Source organism: Cupressus sempervirens, chromosome 5 (genome assembly GCF_028749045.1).
Source record: "Cupressus sempervirens isolate cs-2001-9-10 chromosome 5, ASM2874904v1, whole genome shotgun sequence".
NCBI lineage: Eukaryota > Viridiplantae > Streptophyta > Pinopsida > Cupressales > Cupressaceae > Cupressus > Cupressus sempervirens.
Window position 1 is genome coordinate 513,192,409 of NC_143122.1, and position 26,168 is coordinate 513,218,576.

The window sequence follows — 26,168 nt, forward strand, 5'->3', positions numbered from 1 at the left end:
TAACTATCATAGTTGTGTATTGGCCAGATAAAGTTTAAATCTTTAATTTAAATTTTAAAGTCTTCTATTCATTTCTCTATAGCTTCTTATTGCTTGAGATTTTAATCACAATGATTCATTTTTATTTGCATGGTAAGAACTTATTTCATATTTGCCATCAATGACAAACAATATTTCCATCAATCTCCCCCTTTGTCATTGATGGCAACACATCCTTAGCTTTCCTGATACTCCCTCTATGTCTCTCCCCCTTTGAAATCAATGGCAAAGGGGTAACCAAAAAACTAGTCATCAAATGCTCCCCTGTCAAAAGTCTCTTGTACTCCCCCTGAGAAGTATTTATTCATTGTTCCTGGATGTTCTATTTTTGTCATTACTTTATCTTCCTCTTTCAAGCTTTCTCTTTGACATCAATGCAATCAACTTTCCATCTTCATGACATCAACAATCTCGCTTTATTTTCCGAGGGTTTAATGGGTATCTCATATGCATCTCCCCCTGAATTCATGCTTATCCTCATAACTATGAGGTACGTGAATTGCAAGTTGCACTTGCAATGATTTTTTCTTCTCCTTTAGTGATCTTCTTTCTCCATGCTTTTTTAGTTCTTCGCTTTTGATTATTTTGCCATGAAGTGCTTGAGGTTTCATTATTTTCTTTGTCTTTGTCAAGTTTCTTCCTCCATACAAATATAGGTCCTTTTTGTTTGCTTTTCATGTGCTTTAGCTTATACTCTTTGAATCCATATCTACAATGTCGTGCTAAGTGCCCATAACAATTTATATTTATCCATCCATTTTGTATTTTGCGTTCTCTTGCTCGGTGACCAAAGTATTTGCATGAATAACAATATCCATAGAAATCATGTCGGAGTTCAGATTTCTGCTCTTGGCTAGGAGGAAAAGGTTTTCTGATTCTTTCCTTATCTCTGATAGGATTAATTAGCACTTCAACATGTCTTTCAAGTTCTTTCTCTTTCTTACTAAATCTTCCATACTACTTGCTTCTTTGATGAAGCCTTTGAATGTATTGTCGTAATGCTTTGTACCTATTTCATAACCTATTCCTGTCTTGCTGGAAGATGGCCTCTAACTGTCAATGATATTAGTCAGAATTTCAGTGCTCTTTTCAAATTTAAGATTGGTATTTGATTTGGCAGTGGTTGTCTCTAAATTGCTTTTCAACATGGTGACTTCTTCCTCTAATTTGGCATACAGAAAGTTACGTCGTGGGCCTCCCTTTGCAAAATCATAGATACTATGCCTCTAGCTACTTTTGACAAGATGGTTCAAGGGAAGATTGAAGATGATCATGTGAGGCGAGTTTGTGAGCTTAATCTTCGAGTTCGTGGACTCCTTCCTACATCTGATCCTCTTTCAACTGGACGCTCTTTCCTTTGTGATCAGCTTGGTCTTGTTGACATCACGTTGGACAAGTGTTTGGTTGGTCATGGTGGCGTCTTATTTATCTGGTTCCTCTCACTTGCCGATAGGCTATGTGCTCTCAGAGCTAAGAGAAAGTTATTCTCTCTTCCTTCCAAGATTTTCCTAGATGAAGATCTCACGAAGGCTCAGGTAACCAAGCTGAAAAATGCTCATGGTGTTGTGGTCAAGGTGAGGCGTATTGGTAAATGGGCTGCTATCAGAAATCCCCAAGGCCAAATGACGTTCCTGCTAGCAATCAAACAAGAGGGAGACCCCCACTTGCTCCCTTCTTGTTAACTGCTGGAATGGTAATGGTTCATTATGGTCATTACCCGGTCTTTTGTATGAGGCTATGGGGTCCGCGAATATTCTTGTTATTACCGAGACTCATGAAAGCCCTGTGCATCCTCTTCCAGGTGTTATAGGTTATCAATGGTTATCTATTTGTAGGGAGGATGTTCATGCTTCTGGTGGGGTTCGTGGGTCAGGTGGTGTAGCTTGTTTGATTAAGGATGATATTTTTAATGGTACTTCTATTGTTCACTTTGATGCATTTGCCAAATTTTTGTGGGTTCACATTTACCGTAAGAGTTACCGTCAACGTGATTTTTTCTGGGCTATTTGTTATTTTCCACTAGCTTCCTCCCATTACGCTATCCATGGTACTGAGGATGGGGACTCTTTCGTTGATCTTAGCAAGACTATCTCTCATTTTGCTGCTTTAGGGGACATCATTATTCTCGGGGATTTCAATGCAAGGACGAGAGAACTCCAAACCCTGCTTTACAATCGTAGTTCTGATTCTATCTGCTCCATTGAGATTGATCTGACTACTTTGGGGCTTCAACATTCTTCTGATGATGCTCTTGGACCACTCTCTTGTTTTGGTTGCCATTTGCTGCAACTATGTGAGTCTTTAGGTACTGTGATCTTGAACGATCTTTCTTGCTTCCTTAGCTCTGAGCTCTTTACTTGCTGGCCTCATTGTGGCAGTGCTAGCGTTGTTGATTATGCCCTCACCTGTCCCTCCTTCATCCCTAGTATCCATAGTTTCACCATCCTCTGCCTCCCTCATGCGGATCATGCTCTCCTTAGTATGCGCATTTCTCCTCTTGCTCTGCCCCCTCTCTCGTTGCCTCGTCTCTCATCTGTTACTGCTCGTTCACCCATTCATCTCTGCTTTCTTGACGGTGATTGTGAGCTTTTTCGCTCTCATCTTTCGAGACTCCTCAACCCTGCGTGTTTCTTTGACTCTTGTGAAGCCACCTCCATGTTTGACTTGCTTGCGATAGCCATCCTTTCCATTCCTCACCGCCCTTCACTACCCCTCCGCAGTAAGCATCGTAATACTTGTCACATGAACCAATGGTTCGATGTGGATTGCAAAGCTTTCCATCACCCGATGCATTTTTCTTTTGAGGCTCACTCTTGTCGTCGGTAGAAATTGTGTATCAGTCGACGGGTCCCTTCGGAAAAGAAATTGTGTATCGGCCGACGGGTCCCTTCGGAAAGGTTCTTGTTATGTAGCCGACGAGTCCCTTCGGAAAGATTTTTGTTATGTAGCGACATGTATGTGGCCGACAGACTCCTTCGGGAATGTTCTTCGGAAAGTATTTATAACCCCTTCGGGAAGCATTGTATTCATGAGATCATTAAAGCATAATGTACTGTTTGGCATATGCAAATAATAAGAAGAAGAGTTCTGCTGGTCATGTTCGTTTTCATTATCTGTGTGCAATTCTTAATTAACCTATGTGGTAAAAATTTGGCGCCGTTGCCCGATGGACCTGGTATGGTGCAAATGAAGATTAAATGCCGAATCAGTTGAACAAGAATAAGAATAAGTTGAAGGAAAAGGATGAATTACGCGCAGCACAGGAAAATTTAATTTTGGCACAACAGGCTGAACGTAGACGGAGATTTCAGCAAGTTATCGATGGACACAAAAGCACTGAAAAATTATTGGAAGAGACTCGACAGCGGCTCGATTTGGTGGAAGAAGCAAGGGAGGAGTTTCTGAACCTGCATACGCCACGGGAAGAGAATCCTGACGGAAGGAGATCGACTCGCACGGCTCGAAGTGCCGAAAGAGCACGGGCATGGAGTGACCTCTTCGTCCGAGATATACTTCCAGAATGAACAACTTCGGTTGACGAACCCTCTTCTTCACTAAACAACGCGGAAGTCGAAAACGGCGCGGGTGTTGCAAACAACGTGGGTGTTGAAAACAACGCGGAAGTCGAAAACAACACGGAAGCCGAAAACAGCGCGGGTGTAGAAAATAGCGTGGGTGTGCAGAACAACACAGGTGTGCAGAATAGCGCAGGTGTGCAGAACAACACAGGTGTTGGAAATAGCGCCGGTGTGCAGAACAACGCGGGTGTCCAGAACAGTGCGGGTGTTGGAAACAATGCGGATGTGCAAAACAGTGCGGGTGTTCAAAACAGTGCGGGAGCTCAGAACAGCGCGGGTGCTCAAAATAGTGCGGGAGTGCAAAACAACGTAGGTACACAACAAAACCCCCAACATACAGTGATAATGGCAGGTCCAAAAGAAAAGTTGCATAAATTTGATGGTGATGAAGCAACTGATCCCATTCGACATTGTAAAACATGTGAAACGATCTGGAGGGCAAATGGCATAACAGATACAAACGAATGGATCCGACAATTTAGTGCTACCCTACGGGGTGTTGCGATTGATTGGTTTACTGATACTGATCCACAAAAGTTAAACAGTTGGGATAACATTAAGGAGTTCATCGCAAAATTTCAACTTCTGCGTGACGATAATGAAATTGTAGCAAAGATATTCAATACCAAGCAAAAGAAGAATGAAACAGTACGGGTCTTCGGCAGGAGGTTGAAGGACTTAATCAGTAAAATGGAGAATAAGCCGGCAGATGGGCTCCAAAAAAGATGGTTCATTGAAGGCCTTCACCCGAAGCTACGGAAAAAAATGAAGATCGTGCCACCATCGACATATACTGAAGCATACAATCGGGCATTGAACCTCGAAAGTGAATAGAAGACAAAGAAGAAGAAGAAGACCAACTCATCCAATTTAGATGACGATGAGCCTTCAAGAGAAGATAGCAGCGACGATGAAGGCAGCAGCAAGAAAGTCCGTTCTCTTCAGAAGGACATGCTTCGGATGATGAAAGAGTTCAAAAACATGAACAAGGAGACTAAGGGCAATGACCTATGGTGTACGGAGTGCAAGAAAGAAGGCCATACGAAGGGATCCTGCCCAAAAGATCAATTTTGTGAGATTTGTCAGATTCTAGGACACTTGGTAAAGGAATGTCCTTTCCAAAGAAACATGAATCGGAATTGGATCGGAATTGGCAAGGCCGAATCAAATCGTGAATCGGCAATGAATCGGCGATGAATCGGCAAATTTGAAAAAACCTTTTAAATTTAAAGATTTTAACAATTTAAAACTTATTTCATGCACCCTTTATTGAATATAACTTAAGCACGCTATAACATCATCAAATAGAAGTTAAAACTTAACATACATAAACATGGAACATAAAATCCATCACATACGTAACTATGTTATCTAAAATGTAAATTGTAGGCTAGCTGAAGTAAATAGAAATCAAATGATCATAATGATTTAAATCATAGAATGTATGTAAGATGATCCATAAGACATCAAATCATAAATTTATGTAAGAATCTAAGATGAAGATCCATGAAAGTTTGAAACATATGTCTATCAATGATTCAATATCAATATCTGTAAACAAAATATAAAAACAAGGCTCCAGCTCAAGCCTTAGGCTCATAGTCATCATCATCTTCAACATCATCCTCAAGCTCGGCTACAGCCTCAGCCTCAGCCTCTGAGTGTCCAGTCTGCCTAGTAGCAAGGCGTCTAATGTAGGTCCTAGAGGACTGTCGAGCCATATCTCCCGCATATAAGATGGGCTCACGAATGTTGCTAGGGCCTGTGTCTGTGCGTGCACGTGTGCGTCTACCAATGCCTGAAGAACGTGTTCTAGCTGCCTCAGCCTCTGTATCCACGTGGTCAATCCACGCACGGTCTTCCTCAGTGAAGACTGGATCTACAACCTCTGTGAGCCACTTTGATTCTGGATCAATCTCCTCCAGAATGATCGGAGAGGAGTCAGTGCCCAAAATCTGTTTGATCCTAAGACGGAGGTTGTAAAGAACGAAGACAAGATCATTCAACCTCTGTACTGTCAACCTGTTTCTCCTCTTCGAGTGGATGTGCTCGAACATGGACCAACTGCGCTCACATCCAGAAGCACTGCTTGGCTGACTCAGAATACGAATGGCAATTTTTTGAAGTTTTGGGGTTGTGGTCCCAAACATTTGCCACCATCTATCTGAAATAAGGGAAAATAAAAATAATTAGTCTCATTTACAAATTACAAATTACAAGTTAACTCTAAAATTACATAATCAACTTTAAGTTTAGAATCTAGATTCATGAACATTGAATATATTATTTAATTTTTACCTGGCTATATTGTTTCCCGAGCATCTATGGCTACCTTGCTAGAGAAAAGTGGCCCTTCTTTATTATTGAACTTATCAAGCTCAATAATTGCAGCACTGCTATCCTCATCAGTACTCAACCTCTGGATCACTGTATATAATCCAGTGAGAACCTCCTCATCCGCTTTGAAGTCAGGACGGAAACGAAATGCCGAATTCAAAAAGTAAGCTGCTGCATGGATGGGTCTGTGGAGCTGATTCTGCCATCTCCTATCAATGATGTCCCAAATAGGGGCATACTTCTCCTGCACTCCTGCATACTGAGCTCTAATGGTCTCCTTGGCCCTATCCATGCCCTCATATATGTAGCCCATAGAGGGCTTCTCCCCATCAGCAGTTCGTAGGAGAGATATAAGGGGCTCAGTGGCCTACATATAAAGTAAAACAAAAATTTGAGTCAAAACTTAAACATAGAATAATTCAATAATATAACTTAAGGTAAAACTAAATCATTAAACAATTAGCATAGTAAACTGTAAAATATTAAATGTTAAATTGCAATAAAATTACCTTAAGGATTTCTCTAGCAGGTTTCCAAAAACCATCATCATCAAATATGCAATCCACCACATCTATCCTTGCAGTGGTCGTAGCATAGGAAGATGAAATCCACTCCCGCCCAACAAACATGCTCCTCAAATCATCCCTTGATGTCAACAAGGACTGCAAGGTGATGAAATTTGAGGCAAACCTCGTGATCCCTGGACAAGCTAACTCTTTGTCTCCTGTGTACTTACTCATTGTGCTAAGGACAAATGAATGATTATAAATAAACTTGCATATGTTTTTTGCCCTTTCCACACATGACTTGACCCACTCAAGTTTGCCAATTTCCTCCAACATGAGGTCAAGGCAGTGTGCTGCACAAGGGGACCAAAATATGGTGGGGTGCTTCTCCATCAAAAGTTTGCTTACAACAATTTTAAGATAATTAGAAATTCAAATTTCAAACATGTTAGAACTTAGGAAACTTAGAAATTCTAAGTTAGAATTAGAAAAAGTTCAAAATTCAAATAAATTTATTTTCAAAACTTAAAAAGTTAAAAGTTTACCTGCAGCAACATAACTTGCTGCATTATCCGTCACCACTTGCACCACATGTTGTTCCCCAACCTCTGCTACAACTTCCTCAATAACCTCACATAAGTATGTGGCGTTTTTTACATGAGCAGAAGCATCAATGGATTTGAGGAACATGGTATATCCTACAAGTAACAATTACTATTAGCAATCAACAAATCAAAATTTGAAATAGTCAATCACGATTCAAAATTATGTATGTAGGAAAGTAGAATGATCAATCACCTCCACAGGATACAAGAAAATTGACGAATGTTCTTCCCCTCCTATCCGTCCAACCATCAGTCATGATGGTGCAACCCTTTTCGATCCACTCCTTTCGGTTGTCCTCAAGCTCATGCCTCATATCCTCAACCATTTCCTCCAGGAGGTATCCACTCAACTCAGCCTCAGTTGGGGCTTTAAACCCTGGACCACAAATGGTAACTGCATCTATCATGTTCTGCCAATAAGGAGTCCTGGCACAAATAGATAATGATATTGATTAGAAATTTAGATGTCAAAAACTAAAATCATAAAACAAGTAGATATAATTAAAGTTTTACTTTTACTTTTAACTTTAACTTTGAAGATAACAAAGAAAAAAGAATCAATTACCTGGCTGCAATAAATGGAATGTTGCAAAAGTACCAGAATTTGCAAATCTCTTTTCTGGCAGCATCATGAATCTCCTTATTCAAACCCATGCCCTCAAGCGTGGGTTGGGAGCCAGGAGTAGTGCGGGGCACAAAGTAACTATCCATTCTGTTTTTCCGCACTCTAGGCCGCAATAGGTTGGTGTTGGACTCTGTCTCAGTATGAGACCGACTACCACTAACACTCACATGAGCACTAGCACTAGGATGAAAAGGAGGCCTAGAAGAACCCTCTCCAACACAACCTACGGATGCGGAAGCTGATGCAGATGCACTTGCAGATGTAGATGCGGTTGCGGATGTGGGAGCACGGGAGCCAATACCTCTTAACTCTTGAAGTTGCATTTTCTTAGTCAACTTGTCTTGTTCAATTTTTTCTAATGCCACTAAACAAGAGTGTTTTGCCTCAGCGGTTTGATGAGTGCAAACTATGACATCATGGCCAGGTATGCCAGCAATGTGGTATTTCAATCTATAGATACCTCCCGAATTTATTTTTTCTTTGCAAAATATACATTTTGTTTGATATTTGGTTCTCCCAGGAAACTCTTCATTATATTTCCAGCATTCATCTTTTGTACCCATTGTGGAAATTGGAAAATGAAAGCAAAGGGCTGCTGCAATAAAAAAATTCATGTAAAAAATCAAAGTTTGCAACTAATAAACAAAAACTACAAAACAACAAACCCTAGTTTGCAATTTAGTAAAAATAAAAAACATTCAAGATTTGCAAATGAACACTAAAAAAATTTAACAAAAAATGCATACTACACTAACATGCAAAAAAAAATCCAACACTTACCTCTTGCAAATGAGTTGAGGAGTGTTGATATTGACTCCTTAATGCTCCCAATGCAATTTATGGCCTCCCCAGATGGACTTCTGATCTCTTTGGTGCTCTTCCTTCTTGCCGGTTGGAAACCTATGGATTCTCTTTTCTCTTCTTCTCTCTCACTCTTCCTCTCTTCTACTCATACTAAGCAAATAGAAGGCTCTTTAGGGTTATAACAAAGAGGAAAGTCAACTTAGAAAGCAAATAACACATGTGTTTTTTTTTTTAAATTGAACTTTCTATCCTTGCTGCCGCGGCCGATTTCTGGAGATTCACGATGGCAATTTTGGCGATTTTTGCCATGAATCGCCGATTTTGGCGATTCAGGCGATTCACAGGAAAAAATCGCCACCAGCGATTTCCGATTCCAAAAAAATCGGGAGCCATGAATCTTATCGCGATTTCGGCGATTTCATGGCGATTTTTGGAACTATGGTCCTTTCAACCTGAAATCAAGAACACCACAGCAAGTGTTCCTCATGCAGGAGGCATCCCCTTCAGGAGGGAACAGGAACACTAGTACGGAAGGTGCCACATTGAGCGGATACAGAAACAATCGGCACGGTCAAAACAACAACAGCAGCAGCAACAACAATACAGGTGGAAGGAGTCGAATTCAGTATGATGCGAATGGTCGGCCGATAGTTCAATGCCGCACATGCAATCTGTGGGGTCACTTTGCCCAAGAGTGCACAACGGCGAACACACCGAAGTTGTGCCGATGGTGTGAACCTGGTGATCATGACGATGCTAAGTGCCCGAAATCTGGAGTAAACTTGATTACCGTTGGGAGAGACGAGAAAGAAGTTCTGGCAATCACTCGGAAGCAGGTGAAGCTAAACCCTGATCCGACGGAGGAAAAGAAGAGATTGGAGGAAGCACGGGCAGAGATCCAGAGAGCAATGCAGATAGAAATGGCACACCTAAAGGATACTCCGAGTACCTCCGTACGGAACTGCGCAAAACAAAACATTGTAGGGCAAATATTGCAATTCGAGATACCCGTCAGGATAAGTGATCTGTTGCTCACTATGCCTCAGCTCCGATCGGCACTCACAAACATCCTTCCCGCTGCTCAACTACCAGGAGAACATGGAAGGAAGCAGGAAAGTGGAGCAAGTACAGTGGACAAAAAGGAGAAGGAAAGTGGCGCAAGTGCAGAAGATCCGATGCTGTTAGCTCTTTCATCTGGACGCTATCTGGCGGTTGTTGAAATGGGCATTCTCGGGACTGTGCTAACGGACACGATCGTGGACGGAGGGTCCGGTGTCAATGTGCTGCCAGAGGATACCTGGAAAAAGTTGGGACAACCAACATTGTGGCCACCTACCTTCCAGTTGTTAACAACCAATCAACATGGAATCAAGCCATTGGGAGTACTCACAGCGCAACCAGTGACGATTGGAACATAACCGTTCCTATTGGACTTTGTCATTATTCCACTGAAGCGGAGAGGATATGATGCCATTCTGGGCCGGGGGTGGCTGATACAAGCCAAGGCAAAACACGATTGGAAGAAAAATACTTTATCACTTGAAAGCAAAGGCCGGAAGTATGTCATCGATCTACACACTCAGATGGTTGGAGAAGAAGCTCTATTGTCGAATTCTGAAGGAGAAGATGATGAGAGGAGGCAGAGTATGGAACCCGATCAGGAGGGAGTCCTACGATTGGAAGGAGATTACGATTTGGATTCAGTAAATGGTCTTTACCATTGGCAGATAGAGGATTACGAGCTCTTTCCAAGTTGTAATATGCTAAGGATCGACGAAGGTAAGAAAGAAGAAGGAAATGAATGTTCGAAGGAACACAGAGAAGCCGAAGGAGGAAATGAATGTCCGAAGGAACACAGAGAAGCCGAAGGAGGAAATGAATGTCCGAAGGAACACAGAGAAGCCGACGAAGGAAATGAATGTCTGAAGGAACATGGAGAAGCCGAAGGAGGAAATGAATGTTCGAAGCAACACAAAGAAGCCGAAGAAGGAAACGCGGGTATGATTGAAGCTGAAGTACAAAACATACAGTACAAACCCAAAAGAAGGAAAGATTCTACTGTAAGACTGCGCAAGAAGAAAGTATTACGTCGAACCACAGATATAGCAGAAAGGTACCGGCAAGAAGGAAGACACACGATACGGTCTGCACAGGCAACAAAGAGGAAGGGTTCAATAAAAGTTGTAGCAGTACAGAGTGAATGTGTTATTGACGGACAGAAGGGGCAGTTGACCGAGTCCATGGTAGCGAGCTTCGGGAACAAACTGGGCGATATGGAGATGACGCAAAACAGGCATAGCAAGTTTCAACTCGGACAGTGGGTGTTGAAGTACGATGACCGGAATGAGATCAAACCAGGCAAGTTCAAAGTTAAGTGGGTCGGCCCGTATGAGATACGGGAAGTAGGGGACAATGGAGCAATAAAATTATGGACTTTGGATGGACAGGAAGTGCCTCAGGCGGTGAATGGCTCGAAGCTGAAGGTTTACCACGGCCGGAAGACTTCTGCGTCAAAGAATGGCCTTCGGTGACCCCTTCGTCGTTGCAGACCGACAATGTCGACGGTGGAAGGGAAAACTGACTTTTCTATTGAAAAAAAAAATGAAAACGAAAAAAAGAAAAAAAGTGATGAAAAAGCTACTGTATGGATTTTGGAAACAAAGCACTGTACGGATTCTTAACTATTCACCGTACGGTTTTGGAGGAAGTGTACAGTTTTTGCATATTATAAAGTCTGAGAATGTACGGCTTTTCCTGTACGGATTCCCTGGCAAGTGTACGGATTTATATGCAGTACAGATTTCATTAGTTTGCATTCGTACGGTGTACAGATTTTGGAAGAAGCTGAAGTGAAGGCAATGTACGAATTTTTCTGGAGCTTGGAACAGTACGGATTTTAATATGTGATGTACGGATTTTATAACAATAATGCAGTGTACAGTTTCTCAAGAGGCTGCTGTACGGATTTTTTGGAGGAAGATACCGTACGGCTTGTTATAAGCTTGTGTTTGGTACGGATTTTCAAGCAAATATATTAAGGTAGCTAGCGTATGGGTTTCCATCAGATATAGTTGTACGGATTTTATAAGTAGAGGAAGGGTCAAGTTACCATACTAAACTCTGAAGGGCATTGTACGGTTTGTTGAATCATTCTCCATCATTCACTGCGTACAGATTTTAGAGCCATTTTCCTGTACGGATTTTTTAAGGAAAGCAGCGTACGGAAATTGCAGTTGGGAATGCGAGGTGATTGTATGGATTTTCAGGCATATCTTGTGTATGGATTTGGATTGCAAGATCACAGATTTTGAAGATTGGGGTGCGGTTTTTGGATGGCTTAATGCGGATTGTGTGAAACATTTACCCTTGCCGCCGTATGCATTTGATAGTTCCTCTATGGATTGTAGGAACATTACCAGGGGTTTGCAATTTATCCTACACGTTTTTTCTCCAACGTACGAATTTGGGAAGGCCTGTAACTTGCAATTTCTATACAGATTTCTTAGGCAAAACTTGGTGTACGAATTTCATGGTTTGGGCGTACGACTTCTGCATGTTATTGCATAAGGAATTGGCGTACAAGGTTAAGGATGTAATGTAACAGAGGGTGGCAGGAAGTATTCCAAAATGAAAAAAAAAAAAAAAGTCGACAAATCAAGAATGCTCAGAATGAGTAATAGATGATGCCACAGGGTAGAGGAAAAACCAACGATTGCCAGAAAGAGTGTAGAATCGGCAGAAAATGACAGAAATGGTGTGTTCCGTGTAGTTTTGTGTGGGTTTCAGAGTGCTAATTTGGGCTTGGTGGCGAGGGGCGCTGCCCCTCAACCCCGCCGGGGGAATTGCGCCCTGGACCCCCAGTCATTGCGGATATCAGTCGTGGAAGTCTGACCAATTGAGAAGACTTAGAGCTGCTGCAAGCATGGAGTGTCTGTGTACCAGAGGCACTGAGAGTAGGTGTTGGCCGTGAAGCTGTCTTGGTGGATGCGTAGAGAGCTCGGGAGGAGCTGATCATCGAGTTGGAGGCAGTGCAGCGACACTTGGTTCAGTGTACTCGGAATTGGAAGGCGGAAAGCCGCACAGGTGGCTATCAAGGTCAGATGTCCGATTGGCTAAGGTGACAGTGTTGAAGACTAGTTAGTCAGTCAATGTATTTTGGTTGTTGATTTGTCTCAGAGATTTTGTAATAGTCGTCAGGAGACGACTTTTCTTTTTGGGGGGGATGATGTCGTCGGTAGAAATTGTGTATTCGCCGACAGGTCCCTTCGGAAAGGAAATTGTGTATCGACCGATGGGTCCCTTCGGAAAGGTTCTTGTTATGTAGCCGACGAGTCCCTTCAGAAAGATTTTTGTTATGTAGCAACATGTATGTGGCCAACGGACTCCTTCGGGAATGTTCTTCGGAAAGTATTTATAACCCTTTCAGGAAGCATTGTATTCATGAGATCATTAAAGCATAATGTAATGTTCTGGCATATGCGAATAATAATAAGAAGAGTTTTGCTGTTTGTGTTCGTGTTCACTATCTGTGTGCGTTTCTTAATTAACCTATGCTGTAAACAACTCCCCTGACTTTACTTGCCTTTGTTTGTCTTACCTTCGTTTTCTTCGTAAGAAGAAACGTTCCTTTATCGCTTCGCAGTGCAAATCCCTTTGTTCCACGCTGATCTGCAACCCCTAGCTCTTTTGATGCACCCTTTTCCCCGCTGTTCCCCTCCGCCCTCCACCCTCGACTTTCACTCCCTTGCCTTCCACACTGCAGCTCTTTATGAGATCCTTGGGCAACCTTCTTTGCACCCCCTCCCGCCTCCTTTTTGCCACTTGTTCACCCCTTCTTGCATTTATGAGACCATCAGATCATTGAGATGTAGCAGAGCGGGGGATGAGGATGGTTTCCAGGCGAAACTCTTCAAGTTTGGTGCCTCGGTTCTGGGCCCCTATCTCACTATTCTTTTCAACAGAGTGATTTGCATCGAGTTCCCGATTTCTTGGTCCAGGCATTTGATTTATCGTATCCATAAGACTGGTCCGGTTTCAGATCCATGGAAATACAGAACCATCATGATTGAGCATACATTTGCCAAACTTTATGCGACAACCCTTAATGCTATGTTGATAGGTGAACTTGACAGGATAGGTTCTAGGGTTAGAGGGCAAGCTGGTTTCTAGATCGACTATCAGACCATGGACCACATCTTCACTTTACGAGCTATTATTGAGGAGGCTAGACACAGATTAGAGAAGGTTTACTGTTGCTTTGTTGATTTTCATAAAGCTTTTGATTCTGTTCCTAGGATGGCCCTTTTTGAGAGGTTTTGTGAGATTGGGATTTCTGATATGTTACTTATTGCTATTATGAGATTGTATGAGACTGTGATTGGCAGATTTAGAACCCCTAAGGGTTTCTCGGATCCGATCCATAGCACTATTGGGATCAAGCAAGGATGTCCTCTCTCTTCTACTTTGTTTGGGTTGTATATTGATGATCTTGAGGACTTCCTTATGAAGTCTTCACTCCCAGGTGATGGTTGCTATCTACATCAGGTCCTGATTTCCATTCTTCTTTTTGTAGATGATGTGGTTCTTCTTGCTTCCTCTCCAAACAGTTTAAAGAGGCTTCTTGATGGCTTAGCTTCCTTTTGTGACCAGTGATAGCTTGTGGTTAATCTAGGTAAGACTCAAGTCATGATCTTTAACTACTTGAAGACTTCCCATCTTTACTTTTTTCTTCAGGGACAGGAGATTGAGATAACTTCATCTTATACTTATCTGGGGGTTAAGTATTTTGGGCTGTGGTTTAGTATGAGACCGGCGATTCTGCCACGGATTAACAAGGGTATGGGATCTCTTGCTATGCTTGAGAAACAGTGCTTTAGACATCACTTTCAGGATACCTCGTCCAAGTTATCCCTCTTCGACTCCCTTCTACGACCAACAGTGCTTTATGGGTCTGTGGTCTGGGGCTTGGTTCTGACTGGACATCGATCGAGCAAGTTCAAACATTGTTTTTGTGGCGCATCATTAGATGTCACAGGTTTACTCCTCACAGTATCATTCTTGCTAAGTTTGGCGCTCATCCTTTCAGTCTTGCGGCCATTTTTTATCTGATTTGGTTCTTCCATCGTCTACATGGTTTTGTAGATTCAGTGGGTGACCATGATCGATAGTCCTACTTGGCTTACTGTTCTTCGGTTACTATTGCGAGTTTTGATTTTGGTCCTCGAGCTCGCTGTTGGTATGCACATACCTCTTCTTTGCTGGGATAAATTGGGATAGATATTAACCGCTTTCCCCCTTACTAGTTCTCGCTGAATGCCCCTGCTCATCTTCTCCCCTCATGACAGGAGTTAAATGAGCATGTCAGACTTGACATTTATATTGCCACTACCTGGATTAACCTGCCTGTTGGATTACGTCCGAGGATGTCCTTTTATGTAGAGCACTTTTTGGGGATTTCTGATGGGATTATTGTTTGTCCTAGCTACCTTTCTTGGCGGTGGTCTCATGCCCTGCATATCTCCCTGGGGTCCTTCAGAGTTGGTTCCCACCATCTTCAGGCTCAGACCAACCATTATATTGATAGCGGAAAGTAGATCTGTAAGCTATGTACTTTGGATGAGATTGAGACAGAAATTCACTCTCTTTTCCATTGTCCTATCTACTATGAAATCAGAGGGAGATTTTTCTGTCTGTTCGAGAGTGTTTCTCTCTTTATGATTTCTTCAGTTACTATGATCAGTGGTGTCTTGCACTTTACCTTCAGGAGGCCACTTTGCTCCATAATAGCACTCTACAGTCACTACTTCCTCATCGACATACTTCTACTTAGCTCATTTTACTACCTTTTTCAAACCATTATCTCTTTTGCGTGGTGTGAAAAGGTCGTCTAGCTCTAACAACTCCTCCGACCATTCTAGATCTACGAGATCTGTCAAATTCCGTACCAGTTATTTACAACAGCAACACTCCTTTATGAGTTCTCAGAGACAGAGCAAAGCTTCTACCCATTGGTAGGCTTATCCTTCTGTGGTTGAGTTCTTTCTGCCTAGAAAGGACTCCTAATCTTGTCTTGGCCTCTCTTTGTTTCTTTTCTTCTTGTTTTGTTGCATGCTTTTATTTTTGAACACTGTTAGGTGCTCTTGCTTTTGTCAACCTCATTGTTGTAACCCTCAAGTCCCATAGACCTTTTGGTGGTCTTTTGTTGGACATTAATATCATTATCTTATCTTATCTTCTCTTCTTTAGCATTTAACTTTCTTATCATCTCTTCCTGAAACAATTTGGCTTTCTCTAATTGTTCTTTCAAAGTTTCAATTACTTTCCTTGACTCTTTTTGGGCTTCATACAATTCTTGAATTTGTGATTCTTGTTTTGCATTCTTCTTCTTAAGCTATCCATTTTTCTTGTAGGCATAATGAAGTTCTTCCATGATATCAACATCCTCTTCTTCGTTATAGGTATCTTCTTCATCTTCTGTAGATGTAGAAGATCCTTCTTTGAGGTTTCCATCATCTGAGACTTCTTTTGTATTTGATTCATTACTTCCATTAACAAGCACCTCTTTTCCATCATTTACAAGGTCATCCTGATTAATCGTATCATTACTTTATGCCACTATGTGTGTTCCAAGTACCACTTCATCACATGTGTCTGCCTCCATATAACCACACATATTTTCTTCCATAGTCTCAACACAATCATCACAATATATAGAGTTATCTTCTTTTTCAAAGAATTCATTGACAATCACTTCAGCTCTAGCAGTCGATGCATTATTATAAATATTCTTCTTTGAGTTTCCTTTTTTCTTATTTCCTTTCCTTTTTCCTATGTATGCTCATTAGATCTACCTTCAAGTGGTTAGGCTTTATAGAAGGAACTGACTCTGATACCAATTGAAGAGCACACAAATATACTGAGAGGGGGGGAGGGGTGAGGTGAATTAGTATATTAACAAATTTTCAATTTAAACTTTTATCCAAACAATTAACTTCAAAATGTTGAAATCAACACTTATGCACTTGAACACAATAACACAAAGATTTACCTGGAAACCCAATGCAGGAGAAAATCATGAAAATAAATGCTTTTATATAAACTGTTCTTCTACAATGCTTTTGTAGGCTACAACCTACTAGAGGCTATAACCTCTATGTTTATGAGCACTGACTCACTGGAAGCTCCAACTCCCACACTTTGCAGGTTACAACCTACTGGAAGCAGCAACCTCCACTGTTGTCTTCGTGAGCACCAACCCACTGCACACAAATTGTTTCTCCACCTTCACACTATTGCTAACTCAATTGATGATGGATATTTTTAGCACATAATTCCTCTTCTTATATCTGTATTAGTCATTCGACACACACCCTTCCTTCGTTGAGTCTTCTTTTACACACATATATAAATTCAGATTCGTTGAATCTTCCTTTACACACATAAGTTCAGAATACATGTGATTGTATATTTTCAGACCATTATTCTGTTCCCCACTCTTTATTTCAAATATTTCTGTCTTAATATTCTTTTTATAATCTACACTCAAAAACTCTTAATTTCTTAATTCTCATAATTCATCTTCTCATACTCCTTGACACTTCTACTATTTTTCAATTCCTGGCTTCTTATTATTTTATTTATTTTTCTTCAATCTTCTCCATTTTCACATCCACAGACTTCTCTTTTTCTTTCTTTACTTTTCATTACATTCCACTATCTTATTTTAACCACTGACTCTTACTTCTGATTCTTTTTCACTCATTTTTATTTATATCTTCATGTTTTATATTAAAAGTCATGCCTTTTGAATTGAAAGGATGTCTCCTTTTTCAATAAATAATTAATTATTTTTCTTTTAACTTAATCGCACCTCTTCAATTAATAAATCATCCTTGTCTTTAATGAACTTCAATAGTTATTGATTTTCAAAAGAATGGTTACGTGGATGTTAAATGCTGCTGTCTGGAGATTTATAAGCACTTAAATTTATGGCATATTTTTTCAGAATCCATTGCTTCACTTTGTTCACTCATTGCTGAGCATCTTAATCCATAGGACGGTCTCTTTATTGAAACAACTATGCCGACTCGTTCTTGATTTTGAATGATGACATGGAAGATGCGGTTGCTGACTGGAATGGAGTCCATCGTTCACTATCGAAACTTGTCACTGATAATCTATCACCGTCGCACAAGTTGTCTTGAATTATAAATTATTTTCCAAGAAGTTGACCACTTTTGATTGTTGCTAATACATGACGTTATTTTCATCATTTCACCATAGCAAATAGCTGTATTGCCGCTCTATTATTATTTCTATAGGTTTCTCTTTATTCCTTCGATTGCTTCTCTACTATTGATCATATCTCAGTCTGATGTCTTCGAAATTTTATTGTTTCTATTGATATAAACTCCATCGTTGCCTAGTCGGTGTGGTGAGTGGGTGATCTTCATTCGGTACTACATCACCATTATATTGATTGTTGTGTCAATCAAATTATTTATGAAACCACTGAGTGTTACCCATACTAGTTGATGCCAGTTGTATTCATTGTCATTTCTTTAATCACAATGCTGAGTCTTTTCCAACGCTGCGTATACTTTTAGGATGTTTGCAGTGATTATATTTTTCTTCAAAATCAATTATATTGACAAATATAATTATAATCACTGCCTTTATAGGATTTTGTTTGCCTCCGAATCATGCTCCATGCTGTTTATTTGGCATCATCGTGGATCCTCCTACAATTTTCTATTTCACTACTTTTCTGACTACTGGCTTTCTTTGTTGTTTGAGATAGTATAACCTCTTCAGCAAGTCTTATGCAATACCCACAGACATTTGACCAAGGTTTATTTTTCTTGCCATTTTTATCATTGTAATTGGTCTTCAAACATGATTACTGTTCTATCTTCAATCATACGAGTGTCGAGAGTTGGCAGACATAGTTAACCCTTAAATACCGACAGAGCTTCCTTGATTTTCAACGGATAAAGATACTTCTTTGTGTATGATGTGAATTTATTGCAGAGATGCCATTCCAAGGTATGTCGAGCCTTCTATAATACTCAAGGAAATGAAACTAACAATAGTTTATTGCTGATTATATATAACATGATTAGTATAAATTCCCAGCCTTGGTGTGCTTTGAATCTCAGCAGTGAATGGATGATTACATAGCTACAGGAATTACATTATTGCCTTTTCTCAGTCACTTCATGGCGACATACACCACATATATACTTCATGTTCATAAAATGATACTTTCTCCTCATCTTCGTTTTGCTACCTGTATGCTATCTGTACTTTCGTATTAAGATAGATTGACATGATAACTATCATAGTTGTGTATTGGCCATATAAAGTTTAAATCTTTAATTTAAACTTTAAAGTCTTGTATTCATTACTCTATAGATTCCTTCTTGCTTGAGGTGTTAATCACAATGATTCATTTTTATTTGCATGGTAAGAACTTATTTCATATTTGCCATCAATGACAAACAACATTTCCATCACTTCGTATGTGGAATTCACAAAGAGTTCGATTGATCATTTTGACAAAAAGGATCCAGAATTACACTTAAAAGAGTTGGCCCAACTTAAGCAGTAGGGTTCAATTGATACATTTATCTCGCAGTCTCCAATGCCAAAGGAAGGGTAAAAAAATCTATCATAGCAAGGGGTGTCTTTACTTTTTCTCACTGTGACAATAAGCAACTGCAAGTGTCACCTCTTCAGAAGGATGTTCCAATAACCTGTGTTGGACCAAAGCAAGCATTGAGATCTTCAAATCCCAATTCAAAAGCGTCAAATCTGATTGATCCACTTTAGACAAATATGAGTCTAATACCTCTATTTAGAAAGAACACCACCACGAAATTTCATGGACTCCAATTTTAATCCAATTAAAAAGAGCCAATTTCTTGCTTCCTTTGCTTTCTACAAGTCCCTTAGATTATTGTCATTAAATGTATCATTGAATTTTGTTGAGAAAATATCACTTTTCTGATTTTCTATTGGCTTCATTTTTCTGTTTCCAAATCCAAACTGAATTTCACCAAATCTGATGCACACTCCACAGGCTGGCAAGTCCATTGTCTTGGATAGCGTTGTTATTTCCTTTAAAAATTTAATGTTTGGTTATTTTAATTTTTGTCAAACAACTTCTTTGAATGCTAAACTTCAGTTTAGAATATTTGTAAGATGAATACTTGTTGAATGCTAACAACAATACTCATTTAATAAAAACAAAAAGGTAATGTTGTGCTTCAATATTGAAATGCCATCACTCAAATAGTATAGCAATCCCATAACAATTGCAACCAGATGCTCTTCTTTTTTATTTAATACTCATCAATATAACCAAGACAATATCAATATAAAGGAAAAGGAATCTATTGCACCTTGCCCGAAATCACTAACCTCTGTTTCAGCAGTTTGAAGCAGGAATTAATGAAATGGCCGCTGCACATTGAAGTAATGCCAATGATGAAGCATGTGCGACATACCAGATGCACTACATATTCATTCTACTACCTATATTAAATGCAACTGTCTTAGATAGTAGACTCAAACCAGAAATATCAATAGAGGCTTTCCCATTGAATATTTTGTTGTCTCTATTTTAGACATATAAGTATGATGTGTTCAAATTACTTGGGCCACCATCAAAATTTGAAGCAACTCTTGATGACAAAGAGTATACAGTCACGGTTGCAAAGAAATACTGGTTTACAGCTCCAATCAAACTACTGTTTTGGTAGCAAATTGATAAAAATGGTCACTGTCGCCATTATAATGTGGAAACAAGCACTGCACACAAGTGGGAATGATATGTTGATACTGGTGGATAGAAGGGTTTGCACATGCTCATTCAATTTTGTGTTAAGAATCCAAATCCACAGTCCGTTAACATTTTCAATTTGTACAGAGATCAGCAAACAGTAAGCACACAAGGTATTCAGTGTTCACTGAACTTAATCGCACAAAGAGAGCCCCAAGTCAATCGCAAAAGTATTAATTTGAGTCCGTAGTCAGGAAATATTAATCTCTAAATCTAAATTCTCAATCTTAATTTCGCAATAACAAATACACGGCAATTTCCTCCCACAACCTTATTGAAGATTTTATAAAGAGGATTAAACATCAATTCAACTATAGCCTCCAATATGTCATCTTTCATCGGCCAAGCTCTTCTGAAAATAATTAAATGCCTGACGTTTGATATTATTATGTGCTCCAATACTCCCAATAATAAATTGGGCCCACACTAACTTTTTAGAATTAAATGAGTTAATGTATCGGTTTCAATAACATCAAGTATAATCCAGAAGTATTTGCCTGATAATACTCAGCAATATGAAGTTCAGAATATTATAATCTTATTCTCAAATAGAAAATAAATGCAAATATCTTTTTATATTTTTCCATTCTCCTCCTTTACTTTTGACAGCTGGGAATGATCTTTTACTGTATGCTTGGACATGTCTCACATCCCTTCATGATTGCTTCCTTCATAAAACCTAATTTCTGCAATCCAAGACAATTGGCAAATAGTGAACATATGAGATTATTAACCTGTACATTATTCTTAGTGATTAATTCTCTTATTAAACCCAATCCCTACTTAGGGATACCCTTTTGTCACAATCAATCTCCCATTACTTATTGCTGTTTTACATCATATCCTTCATTGCAGATCTCTTTGATCACATCTTTCCTACTATTCTCAAAGATTTTCAAGTACATGAAACACTCAACCAATAAATATTTCCATTTTCCTTCTCTCTACTTCAAAGTCTCACAAAACTCTCCTGACGGTGATCTCCATGTGTCTACTGCTACCACATAGAATTTCCACTTGCATACCAATTTCCCTCCCATCTTTGTCTCTTACACCAAATGACCTAGAACTTTAGTAGTCCTCGCTCCACCGTTGGATTTTTCAGTTTTGCAGTCCATTTCCTTTAAAATTTGGTAATACTCGCTCTGCTATGATTATACTCCCCTTCACATAAGCTAAAGACTGTAAATCAGAGTATGAATTACCAGTATACCTTGCCCCTTCACAAACTACTGAGTCAATTTTTTATTCCTGTGATCATTTCTCCGATGATGCTACCAATTTAGGGTCCTTTCTGCCAAGATCACTAAAATTACAGAGTTTTGGTTCAAGTGATCATAGATTAAAGATTCGGACTCACCACAGACTTGGCAAACCAAAAAAATAGACTTGGACTCACGAAAGACTCACAGGAGGACTCAGCAAAAGGAAAAAACCCTAGTTTTAAATATATACAAAAACAAATTTATGCATTAAGAGAACTTAAGAGCCTTAATTGATACATTGCGCATGTCATATGAAACTCAAACACTCACTAAATGAAATATCATCATAGTTGCAAACTTTAAAAGTTAAATAGCAGCATAAGTTTATAAAATTAGATAGAATGATATGTTCAAATGTGAAAAATAGAAAACTAAAGACTACATCCTCCTCTCTCCTCTCCTAATATAACTAAAAAATTTACGCTTTGAACTATTAGTCTAATGTTCTTGACCTCGAGAGGTTCATGTGACTAGAGTATGTTATACCGAGAGACTCGTGTGATTGAGAGTATGTTACCTTGAGAGACTCACATGATTGAGTATGTTTCCTTGAGAGATTGGCGTGACTGAGAGTGTGTATGGTAATTATGCTGGCCATATGGTTTGTGGAATGCCGTGAATGTATGGTGTTGTATGTTGTAGGCATTGTATGAGTCGTGCTACAATTTGTTATAATACTTGCAGTCATATGGTGGTAATGGATCATGTTGTTGAGGGAATCGATAGATGCTAGTTAAATACTGAAATACCAATTGCACAAGATATATGTCAATAGAGATATTTGCCAAATCACAAAGTTATGCAATTAATACCAAACGAAGAATTTATTCTCACATATAATGATGGCACATGCATTTGACAGGTCCATGCAAAGTAATACAGAGAATGGAATATGACAAGGAATCCCACCGAAATCAGGAAAAGCTAAGTAGGGAAGATCTTCCACTTTCAAAATGGTGAACAATACTGAACTCCAATAGGAATTCATAGTATAATAAAATAATCCAAATTGCATACTAACAACTTCCTACATGCCACAAATAAATACCCCGATGGAGAAAACTCCCTAGGATTTACAAAGAATGCTGACATGGCAAACTCCTATGGGTAATTAATAAAAATTGGTCCCCTTTATTAATTAAATCAATTAATTAATTAAGTCCTTGTGATATTATTTAATTTTTAGGACCATATAATTAATTGACCTAATTAAAGTATTTTATTAAAAATTGGGGACATTACAAATCCTCGCTGCCCAAAGATTGGTTGCCCTCAAGAAATCCATCATCAAATGGTTTGCCCAATATATCTCCAGGATCCCAAACCAATCGCGGATAGTTGTATCTACCGAATTCTTCATGCCACATCATGATAACTTACACACACTTATATGTAGGCGATAAAAGTAAATATCACTCAAGCTTTTGCTGCGCCACTCTGATATAAACACGCCATGCCTAGAGTCATTAGGATCCCATTGAGATGCCCTGATGATCAATTCCAAAACCTTTCATACCATCATGCTCATAAATTTCTTCAACGATCTCATAGCTCAGGTACAACTAGTAGTTTCCACGAGGATGCCCTTCACACGAAGAGGTGGCAATCACGTATGCCTCAGGCCTAGCCAAAAGGTAAACTCCATATTCAACCAATTGTAAATATTGCTCCTGCAAACAATGCTTAATCAAGTCCACATCACCAAGAAGCTGAGCAACTACCGCTAGAGCTTTCTTATTCGGAGGGTCCTTGGTAGAACACTTTTTTCCATTAGGCTGATCGTTGGGTGTTGGTTCAACAATATTTGTGCAAGTGTCTTCTTCCAGAATCCTTTCCTTCATCTTGGACTTGGGTACCCAAAAGATTTTGTCTTTGTAGTAGATAATATCATCGACTATCTTGTGTCGATCATCCTAAATGTCGCCATCTATCAATTTGCATGCAAAATTGTTGTTGGAGTATTCGACCAAAAGATGTGCCTTCCAATCGGCTAGAAATAGACTTGTTAATTCCCAAATTTGCAAATTGGAAATCCAAGAGCATGCCACTTCTTTGATAGGATTCCGCAATCAGTTCTGGCCAACAAACAAGAATTACCTTGATTCCCCTGCATTTCAAGCTCTACTACACCTAGGTAGGTAGACCTTCTCCTCGAACCTAATCACTTGGTTCAGAGCTTTTCTAAAGTGAATTTAAGCATTGGGGAGTTCTTCGGTTGGCAAAGTCCTTGAACTCAATTAAAATGAAACTGGCTGCTGAGTGTAATTGAATGAAATTGTATAAGGTTTTGACAAGCATTTGAGGTTTGTAAGAAAGGAGTTATAGATTTTCTGACTTGAACTATAAATCCAATACTTAATGATCAAAAGACCAGTGCTTTAGGTTATTTAGGCAACGAAGTCAACTACAATGAAGATTATAACGTACAACTTTATAATGTTCTATGCACATATACTGTAAACAGTTTAATGATCAAGACGTGATGGATCAAATATATATACGCAATTCTAAACTAGTCCAGATTGCGCTTTAACTCCTAAGGTCAGGGAGATAGACTAGACACAAATTTGGAAACAATTAAATATTTTACAATATCTGCAATGATTAAGTTTAAAATGCCATAGATGACTTCGTCCACTTATTTGACATAAATTGCTTAGAAAATTTTAAAAATAATTATAAAAGACAAATCAATTACAATTTAAATCTCCATGCCTTAAATAAAATATTTGAATTTACCTTGTAAAGTCGTATTTAAGCTCCTTATCCCTCCGTACAAATTTTCTTGTTCTTATTAAATGCTTGTCCAATGTGTCGTCTTTTTGCTTGAATAAGTCTTATTTATATCTCGTATCTTAAGAAAATGTGACTTTTCAAAATGAAACATCGCCTCCCTTCCATATACATCCAAATCGCAACTTTTCAAATTTTTTAAATAGTCTTCATTATTTAATATATCTTTCCTAATCTTACTCGCATGGCTCATTTTAGCCATAAACATTAATGATAATCAGACAAGGCAATGGATTGATTAATACCATTAGTTTATTATCGACGTCATAGCTCTCTTCATTACCATTGACGTCCATGGATTATTATCCGCATTCTTGTACAGAGTTTGACCTTACCATTCGGAGATTTTTTCATGGGTCCGCACGCTTCATACACACAGTGACAGCCTTCATCCGCATCCGGTAAATATCATGGAATAACTTCTTCAGTGTTGCATCACCTTCCAATTTCTCATCCTTTTCGTATGTTCTGAATATGCTATGATTTGTTACTGACAAATATTGGCAATTCTTGTTGTTGTGTATTACCTCAAGTTTAGATTCTTGTCAATACATGTATCGTTCCGAACAGACCATGTATCCAACGTAGTTCATTCATCGGGTAGAAACTCCCAACGCTGCTTGTGTCTCAACAGCACTTGCGTATATCACTCAAATGGGCTCGTTTGTAGATGAGGGTGAGTTCTGGAAGGGAGACCTTGGTATTCACGAAGGTATGGTTCAGAAATTTGCAAAGCTACAACCATGCATTCCACCCGTAATTTATGCAAGCAATCTGCAAAAAGGCTTCACAGTTTTGTTCACTCTTGGACTAACATCGGACCCAATTTGCTCCTTAAGATTTGTTGGGGAAAAATAATTGGGATGCAGGTTACTTTCAGATATCTCAAGTTTCTTGCATATCGCACTAATTCTATCCTGTATATATTCCATTTGAAGTTTTGCATTCAAATAAAAATGTTTCCAAAGATATCTCCTATTGTTATGGTTCTGCATTTACATCGTGGCATCAAACTCCTTGTTTTTTGTTGCCTATCCTGCGTGGACTCCTCTCTTTAGATTTTGAACTCATATCAGAAGTTCTTAATATCATCTTAATCACATATATTGCTGTTGCTGTTGTCTTTCCGAAACATTTTGAACACTGATATATGAGACGACTTATATATTTCTATTCTCTGCATATAAGAGGTTACTGTTAATAGTCTTTTATACTTGTCTTCATACACTGCTTAAGTATGTTCATCGCTAGATATTTAATCTGTATTTCCCAGATTATACAGATTTTTATGCACAGATGGAAGTCTGTTGCAAAAGCAATGTTTGATGGGGAAGGTGAACTTGGTTTAAAATATTAGTTTATATGGAAGGCTATTTTGATACATTTGTAACATCAAAATAAAATAAAATAAAATCGAAAAATGAAAAATAGATTAGGCCCGAGAAAAATATTAAATGGATCAATGGGGCTCTACACATAGAAACATGAGTCCATAAGTATGAAGACAATTAAACGAGAAAATTATTTGGGTATTGCAGCAGACTGGTAATGAAATATAGGTTTGTAAAGCTGACCACTTAAAAATTATTTCGATACATTTAAGAAAATGCATACGGACTAGCTTTAGGAAAACTAACAAATGAAATCACATGAATCTGAAATTTGGAATATAAGAACTTTGTAGTATACAGAATATGTAAGAATTAGTGGGTAGCCATAAGGATTCATATGTATGGAAACACTGGGTTTCAAATATGGTCATCTAGGATTATGT

At 39.1% G+C, this 26,168-nt stretch overlaps 2 protein-coding genes across 6 annotated transcripts in view; one reads left to right on the forward strand and one right to left on the reverse strand.

The window, feature by feature from the left end:
- The window catches only part of LOC149556957 (uncharacterized), a 154,136-nt gene that overhangs the window by 121,707 nt on the left and 6,261 nt on the right, over positions 1 to 26,168 (forward strand). The window contains exons 1-2 of one of the 5 annotated variants that reach the window (XM_089831599.1): positions 24,430 to 24,795; positions 24,933 to 25,263. The exons of 2 other annotated variants lie outside the window; for them this stretch is intronic. In XM_089831599.1, the coding sequence (XP_089687725.1) occupies positions 25,138 to 25,263 (126 nt within the window). In that variant the 5' untranslated portion in view covers positions 24,430 to 24,795; positions 24,933 to 25,137. Of the gene's footprint in view, positions 1 to 24,429; positions 24,796 to 24,932; positions 25,264 to 26,168 lie in introns of those variants that run through there. 2 more of the 5 variants (XM_089831597.1, XM_089831600.1) reach the window with 2 other exon arrangements.
- On the reverse strand, positions 7,251 to 8,046 carry LOC149556960 (uncharacterized). The gene is made up of 2 exons (XM_089785942.1): positions 7,631 to 8,046; positions 7,251 to 7,491 (listed from the first exon to the last, which is right to left on the reverse strand). The coding sequence occupies exons 1-2, from the start codon at positions 8,011 to 8,013 to the stop codon at positions 7,251 to 7,253; spliced, it is 624 nt and encodes a 207-aa protein (XP_089642068.1). The 5' UTR covers positions 8,014 to 8,046.

What these genes read in the sequence shown, in the direction of transcription:
- LOC149556960 (XM_089785942.1), bottom strand. Translation starts at nt 8,013, where the DNA reads ATGCAACTTCAAGAGTTAAGAGGTATTGGCTCCCGTGCTCCCACATCC. An exon ending in ATTCCATTTATTGCAGCCAG is followed by an intron (nt 7,492 to 7,630) that starts GTAATTGATTCT and finishes TATTTGTGCCAG; the next exon opens with GACTCCTTATTGGCAGAACA.